Source organism: Nematolebias whitei, chromosome 15 (assembly GCF_014905685.2).
Source record: "Nematolebias whitei isolate Nwh7 chromosome 15, NemWhi1, whole genome shotgun sequence".
Taxonomy (NCBI): domain Eukaryota; kingdom Metazoa; phylum Chordata; class Actinopteri; order Cyprinodontiformes; family Rivulidae; genus Nematolebias; species Nematolebias whitei.
The window spans coordinates 34,122,381-34,150,291 of record NC_056512.1 but is presented as its reverse complement, the minus strand read 5'-3'; the positions used below and the strand labels follow the sequence as shown (position 1 = coordinate 34,150,291).

At 40.7% G+C, this 27,911-nt stretch overlaps 1 protein-coding gene across 1 annotated transcript in view; it reads right to left on the bottom strand.

The window, feature by feature from the left end:
- Nucleotides 1–26,863, bottom strand: part of arhgap44a (Rho GTPase activating protein 44a) — a 35,288-nt gene extending 8,425 nt beyond the window's left edge. Inside the window, exons 1-18 of the mRNA XM_037688414.1 lie at nucleotides 26,539–26,863; nucleotides 10,917–10,956; nucleotides 9,528–9,647; nucleotides 9,369–9,445; nucleotides 7,585–7,696; nucleotides 7,390–7,466; nucleotides 7,194–7,308; nucleotides 6,980–7,048; nucleotides 6,722–6,803; nucleotides 6,087–6,214; nucleotides 5,777–5,888; nucleotides 5,410–5,491; nucleotides 5,163–5,243; nucleotides 4,306–4,419; nucleotides 4,133–4,224; nucleotides 2,290–2,479; nucleotides 1,490–1,507; nucleotides 1,191–1,379 (exon numbers count right to left, since the gene is read on the bottom strand). Of these exons, the coding sequence (XP_037544342.1) occupies nucleotides 1,191–1,379; nucleotides 1,490–1,507; nucleotides 2,290–2,479; nucleotides 4,133–4,224; nucleotides 4,306–4,419; nucleotides 5,163–5,243; nucleotides 5,410–5,491; nucleotides 5,777–5,888; nucleotides 6,087–6,214; nucleotides 6,722–6,803; nucleotides 6,980–7,048; nucleotides 7,194–7,308; nucleotides 7,390–7,466; nucleotides 7,585–7,696; nucleotides 9,369–9,445; nucleotides 9,528–9,647; nucleotides 10,917–10,956; nucleotides 26,539–26,591 (1,751 nt within the window). The 5' untranslated portion in view covers nucleotides 26,592–26,863. The remainder of the gene's footprint in view (nucleotides 1–1,190; nucleotides 1,380–1,489; nucleotides 1,508–2,289; nucleotides 2,480–4,132; nucleotides 4,225–4,305; nucleotides 4,420–5,162; nucleotides 5,244–5,409; nucleotides 5,492–5,776; nucleotides 5,889–6,086; nucleotides 6,215–6,721; nucleotides 6,804–6,979; nucleotides 7,049–7,193; nucleotides 7,309–7,389; nucleotides 7,467–7,584; nucleotides 7,697–9,368; nucleotides 9,446–9,527; nucleotides 9,648–10,916; nucleotides 10,957–26,538) is intronic.
- Nucleotides 26,864–27,911: the final 1,048 nt, after the last annotated feature.

Here is a 27,911-nt window from a genome sequence, read left to right as displayed (position 1 = left end):
GAAGCTCTCAATCTGGTTTAAAATTCAAACCAGAAAAATCCATCCATTTTTTTCCACTTATCTGGCGTTGGGTCATGGGGGTAGCATCCTATATAGGGAGGCCCAGACTTCCCTCTCCCCAGCCACTTGGGCCAGCTCCTCCGGAGGAATCCCGAGGTGTTCCCAGGCCAGCTGAGAAACATAGTCCCTCCAACGTGTCCTGGGTCTTCCTCTGGGTCTCCTCCCGGTGGGACATGTCCGGAACACCTCACCAGGGAGGCGTCCAGGAGGCATCCTAATCAGATGCCCGAGCCACCTCAACTGGCTCTTCTCGACGCGGAGAAGCAGTGGCTCTACTTCGAGTCCTTCCTGGATGACTGAGCTTCGCACCGTATCTCTAAGGGAGAGTCCACATTCTGCGGAGAAAACTAATTTCAGCCACTTGTGTCTGTGATCTTGTTCTTTCGGTCACAACCCAAAGCTAGTGACCATAGATGAGGGTAGGACCATAAATCGACTGGTAACATGTTTGACAAATGTAAAATATATGAACAAATCTGCTGCTGGTTACCTAATGTTCAATGATCTTATTAGAGCATGCTACATAAAGATGATATAAAATAATGACAGTTCACTGTGAATTCAACACAGGATAAGGAGACACATGAGAAAAACAAAACATTTTATTACTGTAAAGGACAATCCTAAAATATGGTACATCCCACCTGGGCTCACAGCACATGGCACATCTGGCCACCGGGTGGTGTCATTCCACTTTTATTAGGAAGAACATTGTTCTGTCCATTTACAAACGTTTTGAAATAAACACTGAAAACTGATCATGGTTCACCTGACAGGCCATTTAATTTTCATAGTTCAAACCAGTAATCTAGTCGTATTTACCAAGAGTTGCATTTAGCAATTTGTAAAGTGAAGGTATTCATTTTCACCCAAATACAGATGGAAGCTTTTTTCCAGAAAAGTATCTGGATGTGTTGCTCCAATCCATTGAAAAGATTTAAACATTAATATGTTGACTGAGGTAGAAAAAAATAAGAAAGCTTTGCTTAATGATGTATGGGTCACACGGCCAAGGACGCTGGTCAAACCCTTTTAGGAATGCTGATGGTGATGACGATGGTGATGACAATTAGGATGATCACGAGTGTGTGCGTGAGGAAGCAGGAAACGGTGTTTCCATGGTAACTTACCAAACCCTTTCCCCTAGTGGTGGAGTAGCGGACGGAGAGCTGGCGAGCTCTCCTGGCTGCTCGGGGATGAGCGTGTCTGCCGGAGAGCCAGGCCCTTGCATGCCTGGAGGAGTGGAGGAAGTCTTGCGCGTCAGCGTGGACGAACCCTTACGAGACACCCAGGAGGTATCCATAACTCGAACGCCCATACTGGAGAGACACACGCCCCATAGTTACGTATGATAAAAACAATATGCACATGAAGTGTGTGTGTGGGAAAATTTTAGGGAAGAAGTGGGGAAAAAGGAATGATACGATACCTTTGTATCTTCCTAATGCTGCGTTAGTAGGGAGAAGAGAGGCAAAAAGGATGTGAGGACATATGGAAAGTGATGCAGACATGGTTCACATTAAACATAGCCAGTGTACATGAGAGGAAGATGAGGTGCACTATGACAGGGACGAGGAGAGTGCGGGGCTGTTCAGAAGGTGAGACTGTCAGAGCAGTTTACCTGTGTGCACTCAGTGGCTTTAAACACCTTTTCAATTAAACCAGTTACGAGCAAGTACTGCCAAGTTGCTCATTACTTGAAACAAATAAAAGGCATTTCCTGACTTCAAAAGACAAATTGTTACAGCTTTAAATCAATATCTGATCTTGGAAGCTTTGTGTTAATTTGAATTGAGCGGGTTTCGTTTCCCCCTTAAACAATTTTCTATCCGCTGGATGAGTGACTCAGGCCAGGTGACGCACCAGCCAGACTGTGAAGGAGGAGCTGGGTGTGGGAGGACAAGAAGATGAGCCCAGAAAAATATTTCCTGAGGAAAAAAGAAGTGACTAACAGCTCTCCATGAGAAGGCCTGTTGCCATAGAGACAACACCACTCAAGCAATGCAGCCGTTTCTCGATGAAACCTGATAACAGTGGGTTTAGTGGTATGTAGGAGAATGACTGGAGATGAAATGTTCATTTTTCTGTCACCTGTGGAGGCACCTGATACTCTGGGGCAACAATTTAAGACTGCAGGATGTGCAAATCCCTGAGCTCGTACAAATTCAGTTCAGCGGCGTGGGTGATGAGAGCAAGTGCAAGATGGAAGAAGAGTAGGCAGCATCATACCCATCTTTCTTGTAAAACTCCAGCATCATGTTGTCAGTGGCAACGCTCAGCGGGCGCTGGCTCTGGTTGTGCTGCTGCTGCTGCTTGCGTTCTGATTGGTCCAAGTCTGGCGAAGGCATGGAGCTGTAGTTGGAGTTGTGGTTGGTGTGGATCGGGCTTCCGTAGCTGCCTGTCAAGTTGAACTCGATGTCTGTGGCATAAACAGACACAACAGCACAAGTGACGTATAATTTTATCAGTGCTTCCAAAAAAATCTACTCAAAAATATAGTTCTTGGGCTTAAATATAATCATATTTTGAGCATTTTTAAATACAGGTAACATAAGAGGAAATATGCAATTTGCAAAAAAATTGTTTAATATATCAAAAGGTCAGTTGACAAATGTAGTTATGCACATTTTGGTTATATTACAGTTGGTTTTCTGTACATTTAATCTGTATAATCATTTTGTAATGGGGCTGTGAGAAAAAAGAAGGAGTCATGTAATAACTGGATTCTCAGACTTGATTTACTAAACTGAATATTAACTTATAGAGCATATAATAATATATGCATAACATATTATAATAATATGTAATTAATTAATTATGTACATTTATATATGTAATTCTTGCAAAGCACTTTGGTCAGCTGTGGTTGTTTTTAAATGTGCTATATAAATAAACTTTGAATTGAATATAATAGAATAACATGGTTTTAAAAATGACAGCTATTTGTGTATATCTGCTTAATAAAGGTCATATATCTGTTACTGCTCTATGTGGAGTTGTTTGGATACACACTTCTGAGAGGATAAACTTTTAGCATAGCTCCTGCCACTAGTTATAGAATTGGGAATTTAAAAAATAAAAAATAAAGCAAATGCTGGACTTGAAAGGCATCGTTCAAATCAGCCAAATATTCAATGGACTACAAGCATCAGGTTATTAATATTTCTATGCACCTGCTTCCACAGAGGGGAAGGCCTGGATGAACTTTAAAGCAATATTTCGGAGTAAATTTCCTGTAAAGAGCCCCTGAGTGGACATTTTGTTGTAAACAGATTCATAAATAGTTTTATTATTTGCTGAGGTTTTGTGCACAGATAAAATTGTATTATAGTCTACTGGCAGGCTGTGATATCTAAGCACAGTTAGTAGGTACAAGTGTTAGGGGAGCTGCACATTTTACACTTTGGAACAAAAATTAAAATTAAAGCAAATTTTTGTACAAGTTTAATTTGCAGAATTCACAATATCATGACATCATAACGTTGACTAGCACTGATATTCATCAACTTCTTACTTTTTCTACAATGCAAACAAACGACAGGGACTGGAGTTGGAATTAGCTATAGCTATATACTCTTTGTGCAATGCATCAGTCACAGACTTGTTCTGTTCTATGTTTGTTTGCATTGTCCCTGTCAAATAAACTAATAAAATAAAAATTAAAAAATTAAAAATATATATATATATAGTTTTTTCCTTGCAAAACATTTCAGTTACACAGAATTTAAATAGGTGTTATAAAAATAACCAGTGTAATCTACAGGTATTTTAATATTTTAATTTTATTAGCAAATTTAACCGTAAAATTTAACGTATTGGACAGAGTGTTCACTGAATATCCACAATTCTGGATATAAGTTGTTTCCTTGCAGAAATCTATTTAATACCCCAGTCTGTTTGTAAATTAAATTGCTCAAAGGTTCTTTAACAATTTGGTTCTGTTGTTTGTGTTTTAAGCCCCTCATAGTCTGCGATTATTGACAGGAGCCTTTTAATACACTCAGAAAAACAATGACATGTGCATAACATCTACTACAACATGCCACACTGTTCACAGTAGTAATGACCCCACCTCCAGGGAAAAACCAGTCAGCATGCTGAATTATGGGCTCAATGATGCCAACAATCTGTAGGGAAACAGTGGTCATCATCTCCGTCATGTTCCTGTAAAAAAAGCAAAAAAGAGCCATGATAAAATGAACGTGTGGCTAGTTTATGTGTGGGGAAAGCATTAAGGAAACTTACGGTTCTGTGTGTGTCCAGAGCAGGTTAGGTCCGAGAACAATGGCAATATTACCAGGAGTCATCTTATTTGAGTCTTGATATTCACTCAGCTTGGCTAAAAATTTGATCAAATATCTGCAGGATTAAAACAAAAGAGAGAGTATTGTTACTCAAAAGTTCTTTAATAATGGAAATTAAAATTACTTTCAGGGGGTACAAGTAAGGATGGACAATTATCTGGGTTGCAGACACACAAACTAATGCTGCTGCAGAGGTGTCACAAAGTAAATAAAGATGTTCAGGACTGCAAGAATCTTAGAAGGATTTTAAGCAGATAATACTGACTTAATTTTGGGATTATCAATTCTATATGGCATAATCTATGTACAGTAGTCCCTCGCTACTTCGCGGTTCGTGTTTCACGGAATCGCTCTATCACGGTTTTTCAAAATATGATTGGACATGAAACACAATTGGCTGAATGATGGATGAGCCGCATGATCGGCATGGAATTTTTTATTTAAAATGAAATATTATTATTATTATTATTAATTATTTAGCACCTGCTGCACTTCTGTGCAGCCGACACTGCAGGAGAAACCCTCCTCCTTCCGCCTCTGTCGATCTCTGTTCTGCAACGGAGAAGTGGGTGTGGCCGAGAGCTGAGTTCATATATATATATATATATATATATATATGTATATATATAAACAGCTACTTACTACTTGTACTACTGTTCCTACTTTGTGGTTTTTCACTTATCGCGGGGCTTTAGGGTACGGATCCTCCACGATAAACGAGGGACTACTGTATTTATAAAATTGCACTTGTGTTAAAATATAAATCAAAGAGCAGAAAATCTAAAAAAAGAAACTGACCTAAAATTATTCAAGTTGTCTGTGGGTAGCTTTTCACATACTGCCATCAATGCTTGTAGCCTCTTGTCCATATCTTGAATGCTGCAAACAAATGGTTAATATAACGGTTTATTTAAGCTGCACTTTCTACTAAATGTTACCAGTTATATTGAGTTAGGAGGCTCTTTATGAAGGCACTGAACTACTCTTTATCATAGCCAGTGGGATAATCCAAGAATCATTTTTTAAGGAGAGGATGGGAACTCACTTAGAAGCCTGAATCCATTCATCATAAAGTTCAGTAGTCATTAATGGCTCGGGGAGTTCACGGAGATACGATTTCAGGGCCCCTGTGGGTGAGAAAAACATGTCGAGGATAAAAACAAGTTGGTCAGCTGTTTTGAGATGGTGGAAGGCTATTTTCTTGCCTTTAGGGCACATGGGAGGACATGCTCCATATCTTTACTGCCCTCTAGCATGCCTGTGCAGCTGCCAGATATGTTTGTGCACTATAGCTGTCATGCTAATACTGTAACAGATAATACACAAAGAAAACTGGGGGCAGAGCTGATCATGATTGGTTCACTGTGGGAAACAGCAGCATTTTCTAATGTGTTTGAGTGGGTGTAATTCACCTGCAATGGCGTGTGGGTCGGAGGAGTACTCCGGCACATCAAGAACTCCGCAGTCCAGGGAGGCTTTCAGCTTCTTCAGCTTAGAGGCCGATGGAGCCACTCTGAAAAGGCCCTTAAGACCCCACATAAATTACACAGTCATGAGTAATTACTGGTTGTAACATGAACTTTTTCTCTAACATGAAGAGGTGGGGAAATAAATGCGGAAAGTGCACTTGTGGGCAAATGTTAGGATTTTTTTCCCATGCAATAAACAAAACACAGCTAAAGCAAATAGGATGTGTAAAAGGTGCTCGTGCGTGTGTTGTACCTCTTCCTGCATGCCACACTCTAATAGCATGGTGACACACGCTTCGATGGGGAAAGCGATCTCCCTCCCACTAATATTCAGGTGTTCCTCCAGAGACTTGCCAAATGACGGCTTCTCCACCCACGCCTCTGCAACACGAAGCAGCGTCACGAATCACACAGAGGTACAATAAAAACCCACTCATCACATACGCCATCTTCCTCAGGAGGGTTTAGGAAGAGTTTATGCAAAGTTTTAATATTTTTGTGCAAATTTAATAAAAAAAAAAAGCAATGCTCAAGGCTTCGGTGAAAATACTTAAAATATCATGATCAAAGGAGCAGGTGGAGCAGCTGCTCCCACATTTTCTGTCCTGTTCCTGTTTGAAAGCACATTGTAATATCCATTACACTATAGCTTGCACTGTGAGTTATACCATTGCTTGCCCTTAGGTAGACACAATTACATCCTCAACTTTGCTCCCACATTTTATTACATAACCAGGCGTCCGTGATCATGGTGCATAATTATTGTTTGATTAGGTTGTTTTATGCGACACATCAGGGATCCGTTCTCCTTTTTACTCTCATCGTGGTAACGCTTCAGGTGCTGAAACACAGCGGATCTCTACTCACTCCACACAGCGCATGACTCACCTTGGTGAGCTTTAATCTGGGGCAGGACACTGTGAAGAATTTCTAATGACTTCCTGTGATATTCTGCCTGTGTCTCTATCAACTACAGGAGGAAGAATAAAAAGGAATGATTAGAACAAGCTGCGACATAAATAAACCCAGATTTATCAGTATTAGACCATCTTAAATGTTTGCTGTGTTAATGGTGATCCGGAACAAAAAGAACATTTATGGTATTTTTGCACGGCAATTCAGGTTTTGTGGATTCAGGTAACTTACCGCCTGGAAGTAGTTTGCATAGTCTATTTCTTTGGCCACGAAATTGTACATGTCTGCTGACAGCTGATCCTGGAAATGAAAACAGACGAAAACGAAACATCACAGCGATGTGGTCCATTTGTGTTTGATACGTGCACGGTGTCCGTTAATCAAAGGGAGAACACAAGAAGCAGGGGAGGAAATGATGAAGGATTTGCTCTGGTTGGCGACTCACTCTACAAATCTCCATCCGATTGGCTGCCTCCTCCATCTCCTCTCTCAGGGACTCGGACTTGGTGCCAGGCTGCATTGTGCTTGGGTGGCTGGAGGACTTAGACGACTGCTGATATCTATGTAGGCAAAACAAAACTACAGCGCTGGATGGGTCACATTTTCCCCATTTCAGACCAATAACCTTAAATGACTTTCACCTTGTTCGTGCTGAGTCCATGTCCAAGACCAGTTTAGCTAAGTGTTTCCTCTGTTTCTGAATGTTGGGGATTTCTACCTACAAGAAGATTATTACAGACACTTAGACAAATATAAGCTGCTAAAGATAAAAACTAGACGGCAGCTCTGCACTGTTTGATTCAAAGCTCATTATGTCGTAATTAGTGCTTTCTTACCTCTGCAAGCACGTAGAGAGGCTCCACCACATCTCTTTCAGTCTGGAGCTCGAACTGAAGCAGCTCCTGGGCCAACTTCTCTTCTGTCTCTCCACACATCTTCAGCATCTTTCTGTTGCGGAACAACCACACACAGAGTCACGAGCAGTGGAACGCAGATAAAATCATGAACAAGTAAAGATGGAAAAGACACTGATAACTGAATCAATAATGAATTAATGGGCTAGCGTTCCTTCAGGTTTATCGCCTGCTGCTTTTCATGCCAGAGATTTTTTTTCATTCAACCTTTATTTAGACAGGTAAATCCCATTGAGCCTCGAGGACTCATTTACAAGAGAGACCTGATTTCAACAGAGATGAAAATTTAGGTTGAGAACATCTTATGTTGAGAAAAGAGAGAGAGCTGTTGCTAATTTTGGTCACACCTTGACAATAGTGTTATTATCAAAATTTCATGAAATATCACAAGATGTCCGAGTATGTGTTGTGACTCACTCTCAGCTACTACCTCATCAAATTTAACTAAATATCTCGAGTTGATGTACATTTAATGCTGATTTCACCAGTTTCTTTAAAACCAATGGTTCAGAAGACATTTTGTTAACAGACACAATTGACTCCATCTAATTGCCGTACTTTTCACTGTATAAGTCGCACCTTTCTGCATAAATTAGCATGCCCTGCGACTTATACGGCGAAGCGACGTATTTTTGTTTTTTTGGTCCATATTTGTAACTAATTTTCAGCTGAGATCTGATGATTTCATTCCTTCTGACAATGAAAAAATTGAACACTACCATTTTCAGCTGCTAGAGGGCGCTCAAGTCATATGGCAAGCCAAGTATCTCATTAATATGTAAAAGTGGCTATTAATGAGACACTTGGCTTGCCATACCAAGCCACCTTCATCTCGCTCCGGAATTCCTGGAGCTAACATCAACTCAGCTGTTTCCTGATGCATGCTCAATAATCCAGGTAGAAAAATCTAAAAAAGTTAAATCTGGTCCTCTGGACATTCATGAATGTCCAGAGGACCAGATTTAACTTTTTTAGATCAACTCAGCTGCATTTCTCTGTGTCGCCCAGGTGAAATGCAGCTGCTTTGACCATTACAGTGCATTTATTAAGGAAAATTTAAACTGAGACACGCCTTTGCTATAATTTTGAGCAAACAAATAATTGTTTTTAAGTGTTAATCTTGTTAAATTCTTGTTAAAGTCCTCCCGTGCACGCTCCCATGGCCGCCATTTTACAGTTAATCGATTTTTGGCATAACACCGGCCCACGTTTCTGAGTGGTCAGCATTGACGCATAATAGATACGACTTATACAGCAAAGCAACATATTTATGTTTTTTATCCCACTTTATTAGACATATTTGGACTAATCTGACTTATACGGCTGTGCAACGTGTACGGGGGAAAGTACGGTAACAACAAACTGTAGACCAACATCTTGCACAGTCTGTTCCAGATAAGAATATTTTTGGCCTAAGACTCAACTATGACCACACCAGCATCAGTAAAACTGTCTGAGTTACAGTCAGCACTGAGTTTAAGGGCAGTGGCTGTGGCAGCCATCTTGAATCAAGTTGACTTTAAAGGTTAAAGAGTTGTAGCTGTAAATCCACTTCAAATGTATCCAGTGGTTGATGAAATATTTTCATAACAGAAACATGCACAGACCAAGAAACACAGGCAAAAACATTATCGTACACTTTTGGTTTTTGGTGGCGGGTGATAATAAAAATTTTGTATGTGTGCACAAGTTTAATCAGTATTTACCCTAGAAGCGAGTCGTCCCCCAACACCAGAGCGCTCTCCTCCATGCATTGTGCCAAGATCGTGAGAGGAAGTTTTTTCTACCATCAGAGGAATACCATTACTCAAACATCATTATTTAGTTTTCCATCAGTTCTTGGTGTCTGGGAGACGGATACTCACAGATGGTGACTTGACAGATTTCTTTTCCGTGTCGGTCCCCTGCTGACCCTGCAGGCAGGCGGTCAGCTTCTTGTGAGTGCTGTGCGTCACCTGCTTGACCAGATCCAGACGCTTCTCTACCTGCAGGAACACACCAGGAGATATACATCACGTCCAGCGATAAAACAACTATCCCCTCTTAGAAAAAATAATAAAACTGCACTGAAGAAATCCAACAGAACACACATTGTTTCTTGTTTTAAATTTTCTTATTTTTTTATATTGTTTGATATGTGAGAAGTTTGATCATTTGATCAAAGCTAATGCATAATAAAACTCAGTTATATAACTGATAATAATGCATATAATCATATCTTTCATAAATACATGAATGGAGAAACGTTTGCTCCTTTTAGGTTGGAGCTTTGTTGCTTTTTTATTGATGGGCGGAAAATATTTTGTCAGGCAGATGTGTAAAAAATGACTTTTTAGAACCTTTTGATCCTTTTATCATTACAATATGTAGCATCCTTGGATAAAACACATCAATCCTCTTTTTGGCACATTATAGAAATAGACTGATTAATTGGTTAATCAATTCTAATCAGCTGATACTGACTACTATTATATAATTGGAAACCACCCATGCCTGTGAATACTTAATGAATTACCAAGTAGAAAAATGAACATGCAGCAGCTGTAACAAATAGCTCACTGTAGCCTACAAATTGTTTCCTCATGAGAGAATGCCATTCTGTACATTTTTTTAAATGTGTAAGTTTTTTTTAACAAGCAGTCAAACATGCATTTATTTAAATTGAGCTAATGACGTTACATTTTGTTTATCATTAATTCTTAATCTGCTTTTGCAAATATACACACAGATGTTACTAGAAAATGTTACGTCTATGTTTGTCCTAAAACAGTTCTTTGTTGGAAACGTAGTTTGTTTTACTCGCTTCAAGATTCATGAATACCGTACTTTTCCGACTATAAGGCACACTTATAATCAATTAATTTTCTAAAAAAAATCGACAATGAGCCTTATGCATTAATTTTGGTTGTGCTTACTGACCTTAAACCGATTTTATGTGGTACATGGCGCTCAAAAATCTGTCAAAATGTTTTAGTTTCACTTAATGCACCTTATAATCCGGTGCACCTTATAGTCTGAAAAATACGGTAAATGCTGGTTTTTATTGATTTGTTTTGTTTTTGTCAGAACAGTGGTCCAAAGAACTCTTTTATCTCTGGAACAATATTTTGCCTATTTGTATATGCCAGGAATTCACATTTATTATAATAAAACGCCTTGAAAACTGAGGAACTCCTGCCAGACTGTTATCGGTTCAATGAATTGTTATTTCTAGCTGACTGAAATCGTCACACAGAAACTTTACTGCAGCTCACCTGTAGAAGATCTTCGCTCAGCACTTCTGTTTTTTCTGCTCTGGAAAGATAAAAGTGCACAACAAGCAAATAAAAATTAGCTGACATTAACTTATGTTGGCATTTTCTAACAAATCACTGACTTGTCAGCTGTTGAGATTCATATTTAAATGGCAACACAAGTATACTGCACTTTTGCAAAAGCTCCTCTTTGCATCACATTTAGGAGAATTGTTCAGTGACTTTTTGTATGTCAGTGAGGCTTCAAAACCAGATCACGTATGTGTTTTCATGGCTGTCGCTGACTCGTGATCTTACAGACCATTTAACAAAATAAAAAAATACTTTATTAATACAAAAGGGAAATTATTTGTTGTTGTAACTCGTTATCCTCATTTCTTTAAGAGATGTTATAGATACTGAGGCTGTATAGGAAGGATCTCTTGCAAAGGTCCATCCCATAGTGGATCCTAAGAAACTGGCTGCAGATGCCGTCCGATCCGTCCACCCAGACTCGGCTGGCCTCTCGGTTCCCCCAGGGTAGGACCACCCCAATGACGGGCAGAACTCCTCCCAAAGCGATGGCCACTCCTCCCAGCAGTCTGCCGAGCTCCTCGTCATTGCGGACAGCCAACTGTAGGTGCCGAGGGACGATCCTGTCCTTCCACTGTCATGAGCCGTGTTTCCTGCTAGTTCCAGGAGCTCAATGGTCAGGCACTCGAGCACAGCTGGCAGGTAGATGAGAATGCATCCACAGAACATCCTTTCAACTCATTTGAGATTTGGGGCTGTAGTTGAGGTATTATTTGAGCTTTTGAGCTGTTGGTTGTAGAAAACTGCCTTGTTGCCATGGTTACACATCATAACAAATGTCCAAAACTGAAAAAGTTTTAATAAAAATCCTTCCAGCTGCACAGCATCCGATACCAGAGGAAACAATCATCCAAAGAATGTGATTTACATCCAGAAAAAGAGGAATTACAGTTTCCTAAAGCAAAATCACAGAATAAACGTAACAGAGCTGCTCCAACATGCAGCCACCTTGAGCAGCGCAATAACAGCAACAACAACAACAATAGCATGTTAGAGCCACTGATTCAATATGCCAGCTCCTACTGTGGTGTGTTGCATCCCACTGTGACTCTAACAGACAAGGACTCAGCTCCTGTGTCAGTGAGGCCAGAGCTGCAGAGCTGCAGAGCTGTGGAGCCAATGAGGCAGGTAAAGCCACTCAGTCAGAGAAATGAACGAGTCGTTCGCTTAGGAGAAAAAGCAAAGCACTGGATGTTGTAAATATATGAAGTCAGCTTAGCTTGGAAAGCTTCAGCCCTTTTTTCTGTAGAGTTCTTCTTACAGCTCAAGCTTCTAAACTTCAACAAGCAAACACCATCAACCTTAAAACACAATGACTGACCAGTCTCATGTTAAAGAACATGCACTTCCTGCTCTGACAGGAAGTGAGATCGGGCAGAGTGTATGACCTCTTAAACTGAGATTGAACCCCACATGCGTATCCCCCCAGCAACCCTCCACTTTCTCTGCACGTTCACATCCTGTCTGCACAACCTCTTCCAGCAATTGTGCCCAAACTGTGCCAACCTGAGGAACAAACAAGTGAGCATGAGAGAATAAAAGACCTTTATTTGTTCTTCTAATATTCATGAGCAAGCTAAAACTAAAGCAACATCACATAAACATAATGCAGTTTTCATGATTAATACAGCCATATTGATAGCCCAGCACACAGCGTGGCAGATTTGTTCAGAAATTACAAAAAATAAATGTATGTGCAACATAAAGAAGCTGCTTTTTATATTCTATACATTGTTAGAAAAATAAGAAGCTACATTTTTGTGATATCAGTTATTAAAATCTCAGCCTCGGTTCCAAGATGTGGACATGGAGCCATGGGAACTGGGTCAAAGCATGCACCAGAGCATCTAATCACAGCCAAACGCTCGACTCACGGAGCTGAGGAGGAAAAATACAGGAAATGTTTTCAAGCATGCCCAGAAAAGAAACAGAGTATGATGGAGAACCAAGAGAGTTCTGGCACAATTAGTAAGAACAGGTGCGATCGCAGACTGCTGACGGCGTGACAAAGGAGGAAAACTAAAATAATCAAAGCGATCCAGTAACATTTGGAACAGCGTTGCTTACACATTTCAGCAGCTTACAAATCTTTAAAACTTGGTTTTGCATAAAATAATTCTGCGGGCGGGCAGCACGGTGGCGCAACTGGTAGAGCTGCTGCCTCTCAGCGAGCAGGTCCTTGGTTCAAACGCCGGTCCAGGTGCCTTTCTGGGTGGAGTTTGCATGTTCTCTCCGTGCATGCGTGGGTTTTCTCCGGGTGCTCCGGTTTCCTCCCACAGACCAAAAACATGCATGTTAGGCTGATTGGTAACTCTAAACTGTCCCTATGTGTGAGTGAAAAAGTGAATGGTTGTTTGTCTCTATGTGTCCCTGTGATGGACTCGCGACCCGTCCAGGGTGTACCCCGCCCCTCGCACAGTGATTGCTGGACATGAGCACCGGCAACCCCCGTGACCCAAAATGGAATAAGCGGGTAAAGATAATGGATGGATGGATGGAATTCCGCGGGCAAATGCAATATATCTAAAATACCATACAGAATGGTTGGACCAGTGAAAAGTGACCAAGGATTGTTTGAAAGAAATGCACATAACTTGCCGCCTTTCAAGCAACAGTTTTAGACGAACTTGCGTTGTGGAAGTCGTCCTTTTGGACAAACCGTTTAAACTATGCAACATCTCATGTGATATTGTGTGATGTAATGCTCAGACTATGTGTTGTGGATGACTCTCAGCTACCACCAAACTAAACTTTAGCCCAATAAAACTGTAAAACTAGCAGAGTTATAAATATTTTTTGTTGGTTAAAGTTGATTAACTGTGGCCACCAGCATTTCTGAATTCCAAAAGTCCATCAGTTGTAGACGTACATCCAAAAATTACTTTATAAATTATCTTAATTAAAATTCATTCACTGGTTTATATGTTGCTAACAGACGAACCAGACTGACTCCAACAAGCTAAAGTTATAAGCTAAGATCTGGTGAATGAGTAGCACTTGGAAAACGTGTTGTGAATGATTCTCAGATAATGTCCTACAAGTACAACTTATACATAAATATGTAGCATGATATCTTTAAAATTTTCATTCATTCAACCTTTATTTATACAGATTAATCCCATTAAGCCTCGGGGACTCATTTACAAGAGTACAAGAGTAAAATGTACCAATTTATAGCCCTTCTGTGTATTTTAAGGTCAGTGAGTTGTGGTAGCCATCTTGAAGTGAGATAGCTTTAAATTGTAATCAGTTGTAAATATACATCCAATGATACATCCAGCAGCTGTGGATGAGTGGTTAGAGCAGTTGTCCTCCAATGGGAGAAATGGGGGTTTGATTCCACCAGCAATCACATGCTGAAGTGTCCCTGGGCAAGACACTGAACCCATCATTGCCTTCGATGTGAGTCTAATCGGTGTATGAATGTGATAAAGTGCTTAAATAGTAAATGGCAAACTTTCCTCTTACAAAAGCTAATTACAACATAATCTGCCTCTGAAAACACAAATATAACAGAATACATCTAAACTAATAGCCCATACTGGAAATATTGGAGTTGACTGGTCCTAAAAAGACCCTGATGTAAATCTCCAGCCTCAGGGAGAAATCTGAGGTGAGGAGTGATCGTTCTCTCAGCAAATATGTGTGCAGATTGAGTCCTGGGAGGAAAGTAAGCACGTGGGAGAGCTGGCAGCCGTGTAGGTGGTGTATGGAGAGGGAGGTGGACGCTGCCAGGTTTATGCCAACCATCTGCCACAGTGCAGGCATCCCTGTACCCCGAGCTTCTCATGACTCATCACAGGCAGAAACACAAACATGCATAGATGACCAAAAATATAAAGACCGCAAACTTCTCTCATTTCTTTCAGTTTAAGTGAATGATAAATGATGAGGGATCATTCTTGAACACGGAGGGATGGTAAAATTTATATATATATATATATATATATATATGCAAATTGGTTTATTTTACAAGTTAAAAAACCGTGTAAACATCACTGAACGATGTGTCAACATTAAAGCCTTTGACATCTTTACATCACATACAATGGAGGAAAAAAGCAGTGGTGTACCGTATTTTTCAGACTATAAGGTGCACCGGATTACAAGGTGCATTAAGTGAAACTAAAACATTTTGACAGATTTTTTGAGTTTTCTCAAAAACCGACAGTGAGGCTTATAATCAGGTCCACCTTATGTATTAATTCTGGTTGTGCTTACTGACTTTGAACTGATTTTATGTGGTTATTGTGAATGAGTTGAATAAAGTTTGACTTATCTGACTGTTTTGTTTCGCTTAATGCACCTTATAATCCAGTGTGCCTTATGTATGAAAACAGACACACACACACACACACACACACACACATATATATATATATATATATATATATATATATATATACAAATATATATGTATATCAAAGCTTGAGAATTTCAGTATACCCATTTAAAAGTGCCCAGTGATAAATGACATATCATTAGGCATGTGTCATTGATACTGTAATGGCAGTTAAACACTTCCTAACAATCTGTCTGTATGCAGTGCTTGTTTATTACATTCTTGTATCCAGCAAATTATTTTACCATTAATACTTTTGTAACAAAGTCCAGGCTCAATAATCCAGGTATACAATCCAACATTTTTCAGTCAGGTCATCTGGGCAGTAAGCTGTTGGAGGAAGAATCAGTTTTATGTTGTGTATTTCCTTGACTGATGAAGCCTTCTGGATCGAAGGCAAAACGTTTCAGCACAAAAAAAAGAAACTGTCCAGATGACCTGACTGAAAAATGTTGAATACTTCTGTATTTATTTACTACTTATTACTTGAACATGTTTTGCTTTGATACTGTTTTATGAATTCTGTACCATGTTTTTAATACAAAGCCAACTGTTGTACAAAGTTTGTTGTTCATTTATTCAAATATAAGCATCAGAGAAATTTGGAAATGTTCAATATGTTTAAAAATCAAAATAAATTGACATTTAAATTGTACTCTGGTGTACTTTGGTTTCTAAGCACAGTATACCCAATACAAAAATGTAAACTACACCACAAGGAACTGCTCTTACTTGATTATGATTGTTAATTCTTATTTTGCAAGACGCCTTTTTAATCTGACTGAACTCTGACCTCATCACAATATATCACCACAATTTTACTAATTGGCCTGTTACCAAAAGAGAAGAACTACAACACTGAATTTATGTATTTTAATCTCTGGTGAACCAAACTACCAAAGAGTTACTAAGGAGAAAGATCTGCATTTGTTCAGGACATGTTGACTGTCTGGTAAGAAAAACAGTTTTACTCTGCAGATGGGGGCATTCGGACATTCCAAGTTTCAGCTGCACATTCCAAATAAGTCACATCTTATATAATGAATATTTCTATCTTGAGTTGTGTTAATGTAAGACAGCTGCATCCCCATCCCCCCCGGCATCGTGAACGCTCAGATAATTCATGTGGACACAGTCAAAATGTGAGCAAAATAACTTCTGTGCTCAACAACATATTGCGTTGGTCAACAGCCAACTGTCAGCTGTTGGCGATCTGACGGCTGTCTGATGAAGGGAAAGTGGCTGCGCTCCGGTTTGCTCACACTGCTAACGCTGCTAAAAAAGATGCTTGCTCTGTGTCCGGGGAGAGCTAGAGGCGGCAGTCCTGTGCTGCTCGGAGAGGATAACGCAGCAGAATGGTTGGTCCCGGGCCTCAGCAGGGCACTGCATGGCATAAAGTGCTGGCATGAGACCCCCAGTCACTCAGACTGACACATAGCATGTTTGTGCCTGAAATGCTCTCTAAATATTTCTCCAATGAATGCTTTTTGATTTCAGCCGGTGTGCATCTAGAGGCTCGCTTGGGTTCCTCCCTTATGACAAAAGCGCAGGGAGGAGGGGGGCTAATGGGATACAAGGCCGCTAAAACAGAAAAACCCACTTACTGTAGTTGTCCAGCAATCTAGGTCACAGTTTTGTCAAGTATGCAAGGCTAAATTTGAGGGGAGTGAACACACACATGCACGTCAGCGTGCATCTCGCACACAAAATGCACATATGTCCTGAGACGGAGTGAAAGAGCAAGAGGGCCTGCAGCGCTCTGCAACGTTGCACTGAACAAACAAGCAGAGGCTTTTCACTAATAAAATTCACTTACGGCAGATAATTTCATCCAAAAACGTTCAGAACTGAACCTTTATTGTATTTAAACATTTGTTATCAGCCAAAACTCACACACGCTGCCCCCAGATAATGTCAGGGCCTAGCATTCAATGAAGGAATGGCCATCACCTAGGCCTGTCGCGATAAACAATAAATCAATTAATCACATGATAAATTTGTTTTAACTGTCCAAAATCATGTTTTTGGATCATTAAAAGTAGCTAAGCTGAGAAGCTAAGCTACGAGCTAAGCTAACAGGCCAACCTCGGGGAAAAAACTTCCGTCTTGTCGAAGCTACAAAATTCATGGTTGAAACCCGTGCCTTTGTTTAAAAAGTTATTTTTCTTTGCAAAAAGAAGCTGAGAACTTGTTTACTGATTTTTTTATTGAAAACTTTGTGTGAAAAATGCTATGCTAAAGAGCTCAAACCACACCAAGCGTCCGCCATTTTGAGAACCAAAAAACAAGAAGGAGAGACAACCCATGTCACGTCAAGGGGCCTTCTCCCATTTTCTTAAAGAGACACACTGCTCGTTCCCTCACTATCCATCTTTCAGTTCAAACAGTCTTATCCTGCCATCCAGTGGTAAAAAAAGATACAAAAAAAAAAAACAATTTCTTCTTAAATTTTACAATAATGACTAATTAGTGTCAAATTTCAAGCAATATTATCATTTATCGCAATAATTTCTGAGACAATTATCGCCCAGCAAAATTTGTTATCGTGACAGGCCTAACATCACCCGCTGCTTTCCATGCTCAAAATAAGAACAGCATTTGTTGTGAACTGGTAGAGATAAAAGTGGTTTGGTCAAACCTTGAAAATAACGATATATGCAATTTCAAGCCATATTGTTAGATGTCACGCTACTCACAACAGCTTAGCTGTCCCAATTCTACCACATAATATTAGCTCAATAACTGTAAAACTGACTTTCCACGATAATGGAATAAATCAAAATAACACATGCTGATCACGGGCAGCACGGTGGCGCAACAGGTAGAGCTGCTGCCTCTCAGCGAGCAGGTCCTTGGTTCAAACCCCGGTCCAGGGGCCTCTCTGGGTGGAGTTTGCATGTTCTCTCCGTGCATGCGTGGGTTTTCTCCGGGTGCTCCGGTTTCCTCCCACAGACCAAAAACATGCATGTTAGGCTGATTGGTAACTCTAAATTGTCCCTAGGTGTGAGTGAGAAAGTGAATGGTTGTTTGTCTCGTTTGTCTCTATGTGTCCCTGTGATGGACTTGCGACCCGTCCAGGGTGTACCCCGCCCCTCGCACAGTGATTACTGGACATGGGCACCAGAGACCCCTGTGACCCAAAATGGAATAAGCGGGTAAAAGATAATGGGTGGATGGATGGACATGCTGATCACATGCAAATGCGCAGGCTACAAATTTTAGTCTTTTTTTTTTTTTGGTGACTACAAATGTCCTCAACACATTAAAAAGTCAACATGCGAGTTGGCAAACAAATGTGATGAAACAGCTAATACCAAATGGCAGTTTCTAGGCAACCAAATGAAATCAAGGAATCTACGATTCCTATATGAACAAATGGTGAGGAAAGATAATCTTTTAGAACAAATGCCATTTCAAAATGGACAAACGAGAGCTCTGAAAATGGCAGAAAAATGTAAACAAAACAGGAAACTTATAAGTGGATTAATGCTTCCTGTTTTTAATGCACTGGCATTCCTGAATGGAAGGAAGTTGGCATGTTGGCAGGGAGCTACCATCTCGTTGAGTGATTTCTATCAAAAATGCCACTTTCGTTTTATAATTTATTGCCGTTTATAAGTCCTAATTATTTGAAATTATATGTGCTGTAAAATACAGCAGTACTGAGGTTGGTGCAGGGGATGTTTTGTGAGGGAATCAGAGACACTGAAGGGGAAAAAATCAGTGCTTCTGTCTGAAATTACATCATCCTTTTTTGTTGAGCAAAATGGCCCCTTCACAATGGCTCTTTATCACTATATGCTGTCTCTGAAAGGCACCAATGGGCTTATGGGAGGGTTATCAGTATGAACCTCACATACTAGTACAACATGACAGAATGAAAGAACAGCTACAGCTCCTGCTGTAAGATACATAATCTCAAGAAATGACTCATTAATCATTGTTAACATGCTCTCACAGTGGGAAGGCTTTGATTTGTAGTCAAGACTAAACAATGGAATCAGTCAGAAAATGTGCAGAAGTGAACATTAAATTTAGCTCCAGAACGAATCTGTCTAAATAAAGGTTGAATGAATGAATGAATTAAGTCAGCATATTTATTCTATTGCTTTTATCTGCCAAGATAGAAATTCAAAGCATCAGAGTGGAAGAGGACGAGAGACAAGTTTAAAGATGGTGCTTTGACAAACAACAACTTGGCTCCTTCATCTCACCTACTGTACTTTTCGCTGTATAAGTTGCATCTTTTTGCATAAATTAACCTGCCCTGCGACGTATACACCGAAGCGATTTATTTATGTTTTTTTCCCCATATTTATAACTCAATATTTGGCTGAGATCTGACAATTTCATTAATTCTGACATGGAAAATACTGAACAATACCATTTTCAAATAACTTGGCAAGCCAAGCAGCCACATATATCTCGCTCCGGAACTCCTGAAGCAAACGTCAAATCAGTTGCATTTTGCCATGCCGCACAGGTGAAATGCAGCTGATTTGACCATTAAAGTGCATTTATTAAGGAAAAGTTCAACTGAGACACACCTTTGCTAGAATTTTGAGCAAACAAACAAGTGTTTTTAAGTGTTAATTTTGTTAAATTCTCATTAAAGTCCTCCCATGCATGCTCCCGCCATTTGGCAGTCAGTAGATTTTTAGCACAACACCGGCCCACGTTTCCAGGTGGTCAGCGTTGACGCATAATAGATGCAACTTATTTGGCGAAGCGACATATTTATGGTTTTTTTCTTCACTTTATCAGATGTTTTTGGACTGATGCGACTTAAACGGTGGTGCGACGTGTATGGCGAAAAGTACGGTAGTTATCAGAAGTTTTCGTAACGTCCACCGCGCCGCAAACGTGCACTTCAAAAAGGAGGGATTCGTCAAATAATAAAGAACCACGTTTAAATTTTATGCAAGCATAAAGTCATACTTTTCAGCCACCACGTTAAAATGAAGAACCACTGACATTTGGCTTTGCCTTAGAGAGGTCATCCCATAATAAGAGGGTTGGGGGCTCAATTCCCCAGGCTCTTTAGCATGCCGAAGTGTCCCAGGGTAAGACACTGAACCCAAAACCAATGCCCCTCTTAGGCTAATTGGTGTACACAGGAAAATAAAAACTGCTAACCAGAGTTGAAATATATTGTAATAAAAAAACTCAATATAGTGCACAATAGAGTGTGTATGTGTGTTAACGTGTGAATGAGAAAAACTTAAAGGTCTTTGCAGAATCTGGATGAGATGCTCTCATACGAGTTGAGCATTTACTATTTACCGTATTTCATTCTGATGTCCTCTCTTTTCCTTCAACCCTCTCCTTTAAATGTTCTGCATGCCACTCTAAATCGTTCAGAGCTGATCTGTGTTGCGTGCAGAACAGAAACTGAAACCCAGAGTGAGAGAATGAATGAAAGAAAAAGCATCTACAGCCCACAAATGGTTGCCATTTCCCTGATAATTGGATTGTGGAGTGGTGAGATATACAGCTTCCCCTAAAGGCACACGCAGAAAGAATGCATTTGTCATAGTGTTACTGGTGAACGTCATTCTGAACCAGAATGTGAAAATGGATGGATGATGGATTGGGAGTAATGGTGATGCTTGAACATTTGTGCATCTTTACCCTGAACTGCTGAAAGGCAATCATGTTTTGCCCATGTCTGAATGTACATCTACAACTGATGTACTTTTAGAACTAACTCCATTCAAGATGGGCACTAAAAGAAAGAAAATATCTCATAATGTTTAGTTGAAGAAATACTACATCTCATCTTATTTGCTTTATAAACTGTAATGTTCTTTGTTAAAATGGTGAAGCTACAAATTATTGGAAAAAAAAACTTTTGTGTATATTTATTGTATGTAGAAACTTTTTTTGTTTTACTGCACACAAAGATTTCTTCTACCAGGCTGTTACAGACCTACATAGGGCTGTGATTAGGGAATAGAGAAATAGGTCAAAAGAAATGAGTCTGAGAGCTGTCCTAATTGATGTAATTCAAAATTTGAGTTCCTTTTCATTTTAATTTGAAGACATAGAAAACTATACCTATTTGTGCCACTCTAAATTTAAATACCATATTTTTCGCTGTATAAGTCACAGTTTTTTGCATAAATTAGCATGCCTGGGACATATAAAGCGAAGCAACATATTTATGTCTTTCCCCATGTTTATAATCAAATTTTTGGCTAAGATCTGATTATTTAATCCATTCTGACATGGAAAATATTGAACACTACCATTTTCAGCCACTAGAGGGCCCTCGCGTAATATGGCAAGCAAAGTGTCCCATTAATAGGTAACGGCGGCTAATAATGAGACACTTGACTTGCCATAACAAGCCATCTTCGTCTCGCTCCAGAACTCCTGGAGCAAACGTCAAATCAGCTGCATTTCACCGTGCCACCCAGTGCAGCTGATTTGACCATTAAACTGCATTTATTAAGGAAAGTTCAACTGTGACACACCTTTGCTGTAATTTCAAGCAAACAAATAATTGTTTTTGGGTTGTTATCTAGTCATATTTCGAAGAAATGCACAGCGAGGCATCCCTCTGCGCGTTCCCGCAGCCGCGGATTGGCTTTTGAAATGCAGCTGATTTGACCGTCAAAGTGCATTTATTAAGGAAAAGTTAAACTGAGACACACCTTTGATATAGTTTCAAACAAACAATTAATTTAAAGTGATAATCTTGTTAAATTCTTGTTAAAGTCTTCCCGTGCACGCTCCCACGGCCGCCATTTGGCAGTCAATCAATTTTTGATACAACACCGGCCCACGTTTCCAGGTGACCAATGATGATGCATAACAAACATGATGCATAGATACGACGTATAAGGCGAAGCTACGGATTTATGTTTTTTCTCACTTTATTAGACATATTTGGACTGATGCGACTTAAACGGTGGTGCGACGTTTACGCTGGCAAGTACGGTACTTGAAGGAAATTTAGCCACACTAAAACATTCAGGCCTCAAAGGTTGGACCAGGAAACACTGTATATCCACCCACCCATTCTCTTTTACCTGCTTTTTCCTTTTTGGGTCACAGGGGTCATTGGTGCTCATATCCAGCAGTCACTATATGAGAAGCCGGGGAAACCCTGGACAGGTCTCCAATCCATCACAGGGACACATAGAGACAAATGAGACAAACAACCATTCACTCTCTCACTCACACCTGGGGACAATTTAGAGTTACCAATCAGCCTAACATGCAAGTTGTTGGTCTGTGGGAGGAAATCGGAGTACTGTACCCAGAGAAAACCCACGCATGCACAGTGAGACATGCAAACTCCACCCAGAAAAGTCTCCGGCCGGGATTTGATCCAGCAACCTTCTCACTGAGAGGCAACAGCTCCACCACCGTGCCGCCAAGTAACATTGTGTCATATAAAACAAATTACAATGAAAAGACACTATAAATTTCTTCTAATTGTGCAGATCTGTGGTCCTCTGTCACCCTTCCCACTGTACTATAACATAATTGCTTCTGCCAAACAATGTGTGGCAGCACACCCTTCACCCTTTCAAAGCTGCAGAGGGAACTGCAAGACCGTGATCACATAACATGGATCTCACCCAGAGGCAGCAGCAGGTTTGAAGAGGCAAAGTGCTGCTGACACAGCAACTCATCCCACTGAAAGATGTTTAATGACCATTTATAAGATCAAAAACTGTCAGTGCAGAGAGACATGCTACAATAGAGATGCCAATACATGAGCAGATGAGTCCTTATAGACTCATTTGTTCACATTCACAGACTCACCCATTCATATTAATACTATTCTGGGACTGATATTCATGCATTTGAGTAATAAAACTCCCCGAGTTGGTTTGAAAACCTTAGAATAGTGCAGTGATGTTAAAAAGTCCACAGAGACTGCAGAAGTTCAGGAAGGTCAAAGGGTCAAACCAGCAGAGCAACTCTGGTCCAGTTTGAAGACGTGGAAGCTTGACTCAGCAGAATATTGAAGTAAAAGCCTCTGGTACAGATGAATTCATTAACTTGGTCTTATATGTTGCTATTTTTATCCTTCCTATAGAAGCCTTGCAATACTCACATGCCATGATCAGGTGGTAAATGAGGACAAAAGAGACGAAGCATACATACATACAAAAGGGAAGAGTTGCAGAAACTGAGCTAAAAGGCAAGCAGATTTATAGCCCAACGTGAATATTTGTGGTATAAATTTTGACATTAGGATGCCTCATTAATCTGCACGCATCTTGTCCACCCACGGTTTCCACACTTACAGCTTGTGGGTGAAAAACGCATCGAGCCACACATGCTGCCACTTTGTAATATTTGCATTCACTCATTTTGTGGATAGACGATATCAAGGCATGTTTTTACTCTCCAAGGTAAAATACAAGTAAGACATGTTCAAATGTTTCCCCAAAGCAGCATTTTATTGTCAACCTATTTTTTTTTTGAAGCACCTTATTTTATCTCCTGCCTCTTCGTCCTTAAAGAACAAATCTTTGATCGGTCAGGTGGTAACCGATTGGCTTGATATTGCCAGCCTCTTTCATCAACAGGCCATATGCATATGTGCGGTGTGACGTACACAGTAACAAGTATGAGGTACAGTAGTCCCTCGCTACTTTGAGGTTTGACTTTTGCAGACTCGCTCTTTCTCAATTTTTCAAAGTAAGATTGTACACAACTACAAAAAAAAAAAGAAGATTGTACGCAACACACGATTGTCAAATTTAATATTACTCATGTGGTTGTGACAATATGGGATACAGTAAAAAGTTAATGAAAAAATACTTCGGACAGGTGCTGCCATTTTGTAGTTTTCTCTGAATAAGCTGTAGCGCCAGTCAAAAGGACTACATTTCCCAGAAGCCAACAGTGCTTCTGGCCGTTACTTTCTGCTGAAACGGAGGGAAAGTTTTGATCTGATCCAAAAAAGTTTGGTCCTTATTCATAGTGATTTTGGCGCTCAGCGGATGCAGAGAGCTGTACGGAACCGACAGGGAAATAGACCAGAACCAAACTTCCAGCCTCATCGGTCAATCCGAGTGCTCCTTGTCCGTACATGAGGCCTATCCAGTGGAGGTGTTGCTTGGAGGTCCGGTGTTTTTTCTAGACATCACTGGGATTAATTTTTATCCGGATCCCTCTGGATTTCAGTATTTGGACTCCATCAGGACCATTGTGTGGTTTTGTGCTGGCTATCCAAAGGTCCAGCTCTCTCTAAAAGCATCTTGGTGCTCAACGGCTGCACAGAGCTGATCAGAACCGGATCAGAACAGGATCGAGGCTGTTGTGTACCCATATAAAATTTTTGCAGTACAATACATAGCTACTATGCAGTGCATATACAGTACATATGTTGTTAAAATACGTAGGTTTAAGAGTTTAGAACATTGCAAGAGTGTGTGAAGGGTTTCTAAAGCCTTTCTACATATATACTGTATATCTATCTATATATATCTATATAGATATATATAGATATATATACATACATACATATATACATACATACACTAAATAAATAACAACCATTGCAGTTTTTCACTTATTGCGGGGAGTCTGGAACATAACACCTGTGATAAACGAGGGACTTAGCATTTTTTCAGAAAACATCTGAAAAAAGAATGCTGCATAGACTGGTCTGTCTATGCTCCAACCCTCACCTGTTAAAATGAGGTATTGATCATAACGAGATAAAAAAAATCCTGGGTACAAGTGCACTGAAATGGGCTTCCTCTGCAGGATGGAGCTCTGCTATCTATATCCCTCAGATATGAGGAGCTCCATCATCCGGGGGGAGCTTGAAGTTGAGCAGCAGCTCCTCTGAACCAAAAGGAGTTTGTTGAGGTGTTTAGGGTTAAGATGTCTCCTGGTTGCCTCCCTCTGGAGGCACGTCCCACTGGGATGGGAGGAGCTGGAGAGTGTTGCTCAGGAAAGGATGGCTGGGTTTCTCTCCTGGACCCGTTGCCTCCACAACCCATGAAAAGGTAGCAAAGAACGATAAATGGATGAATGGAAAATTTAAAAAAAAAATCACATTCTTCAAGCCAGGTGATTCACTGAGCTTGAAAGGCTTAGACTCATTCTATTGTTCCTCACATCCCCAAAACATGTTCAACAATATAAAGGCCACCTCAGACCTGTGTCTTCCTCTGATCAGAAGATCCAGGTTTTTGCCATAAACATTTCACTTGCAGTAAAGTCATGAAAACTTTGATTTGAAAGTACATGGATGACCTAACGGAGAATGTTGAATATGTTCAAATAAGAATGCATGAGTGAATTCAGTCAACCACAACAACAAATATCATATTATCTCTGGAAAATGAAGATCTAACCTGCATACAATGAGTCTTAAAAAAACGGAATTAAGATGTAATGAAAGCAGAAACACAGTTTGCAAGGTGTGCCCTTCCTTCTGAGAGCATGCCACAACCTTGTAGTAGTAATGACCCACTCCTGCTCCTAATCCCCCACAGCTGAGCAGAAAACACCTTCTGGCCAAGTGCTGCTTGACAAGCTGCTCTCCCTGAAGGCAGGAGGAAGGCGGGGCGGATAAACCCAGTGGACCTGTGTGAAAGGTCACAAAACATTTATTCCTGGAGCATCTCAGAGCCACTTAGATCTGGGACAAGCACAGAGGGACTCGAAAGCTTTTCACATAAACGCCTGAATCTGGCTCTTCCCAGGAAGCCAAATGAAGATAAACCCCTCAGATCACGACTTGATAACCCAGAGGTGTTTTCCTCCTCACAGCTGACTTTAATGCGGAATGAAAACATTGCGCTTCTTCCCCATCACGTCGCATCCAACTGAATCGCTTGACAGGTTTCGAGGTAAACCCAACCACAGGACGAGGCCTGGGTATCATTTAGTCACGACCCCAGACAAAGGGGGTCGTGTCGGCCTGTGTTTGCAGCGATTGTCTATTTTTAATGTCTCGCCGTGGGCAGGTTGGAGATGCTGGGGCAATGCGCCTACACGCTGCCTCTGCGGTGGATGTTACGCATAGGAACACGGAGGGCGTTTTTAACCACGGGGGGGGGGGCTCTTGCTGTGCCCCTGGATCATCAGCGATCACACATAAATATTTATATGTGGACATGCATGCCAATTAAATTCGATTTCATTGTCATCCCATAACGGGGCCACAAGGGGAGGTCCCTAATTTGACTTGGCCCGGCGAGAATTGCGCACTGAAAGCGTTTGTCTTACCTCCCCACCGTCTGGTTGGCGAGCTGTCGCATCCGGTTGAATTGCTTCTTCATCTTGTATTTTCTGCGTTAACACCTACGAGGGGGGGATATTCCGCATTACTACTTCTCTCAACGCATCGGTCTGTCCTCCAAAGAGGCGCAGCACAGAATCCAGGCTCTCGTCATGTTCCGTCATTGCAAAGCAGCGACCCGCAACAAAAAAGAGCAGCAACTTTTCCTCCCACGATTACATCTTTTCACGGGATATGTGCGTGTTTTGTGCGCGTTTAGGTGGCCCTGCTGTCTGCGCAGGGATGCTGGAGCGATTCACGGCGGGCACACACGCAGACAGAGCCACAGCAGCGACAAGAAGCGGCTGCGCAGCGGTGCAATGTGGGAAATGTAGTCCATTCCCGCTCATGACTCTAAATGAGCCGCAGACAGTGTTTTGACATGCTTTTAGTTATGACATTTAAATTTAGAATCATGTTGTGGTGTACTGTTTATGCTTAAACACAAATAAAATTCAACTGAAATAAATATAATAAAGAAAAACAATCGTAATTTCTTTGCTGAGTCAACCGAACACACCCATCTAGTGGCACTTAAGTGCTAATACAGTTTGGATCACAGAAAAAAGAAACAAATAAATAAACCAAAAGGCTTTTCTGTGCTTGTTTTCAAACACTTGATGATGAATACTAAATTGTGTTCTGTGTTCTCTTGATCCTGACTAGATTCTCAGTCCCTGCTGCTGAAAATCATCCCCACAGCATGATGCTGCCACCCCCATGCTCCACAGTAGGAACGGTACTGGCCAGGTGATATATGGTGCCTGGTTTCCTCCAGGCGTGATGCTTGGCATTCAGTACATAAAGTTCAATCTTTGTTTTATAAGACCAGAGTTTTGTGTTGCTGCTGGTTCGAGAGTACTTCGGCAAAGTCCAGGCGGGTTGTCATGAACCTTTTACTGGGAGTGGCTTCCATCTGAACTCTCTACCATGAAAGCATGATTAGTGGAGTGCTGAAGAAATGTCCTTCTGGGATGTTCTCCTCTGCTGGAGCACTTTCAGAGTCACCATCTGGTCTTTGGTCACCTCAGTCCTTTCTTCCTGACTGCTCCGACTGGTGGGCAGCCAGGTTTAGGAATAGATTTTATAATTAAAACTTCATCAATTTCTGTATGATATACACTCATTGGGACTTCCAGTGCTGCAGAAATGTTTCAATTCACAAATCTGTGCCATGATACAGTTTTGTCTCTGAAGTCTACAGACAATTCTTCAGACTTCATGGCTTGGTTTGTGTTTTGACGTGTCACCCATGGGACCTCAGAAGTATGTGCTTGTCTAAATCAAGTCCAGTTTACTGAATGTGGAATCCACATCTGAG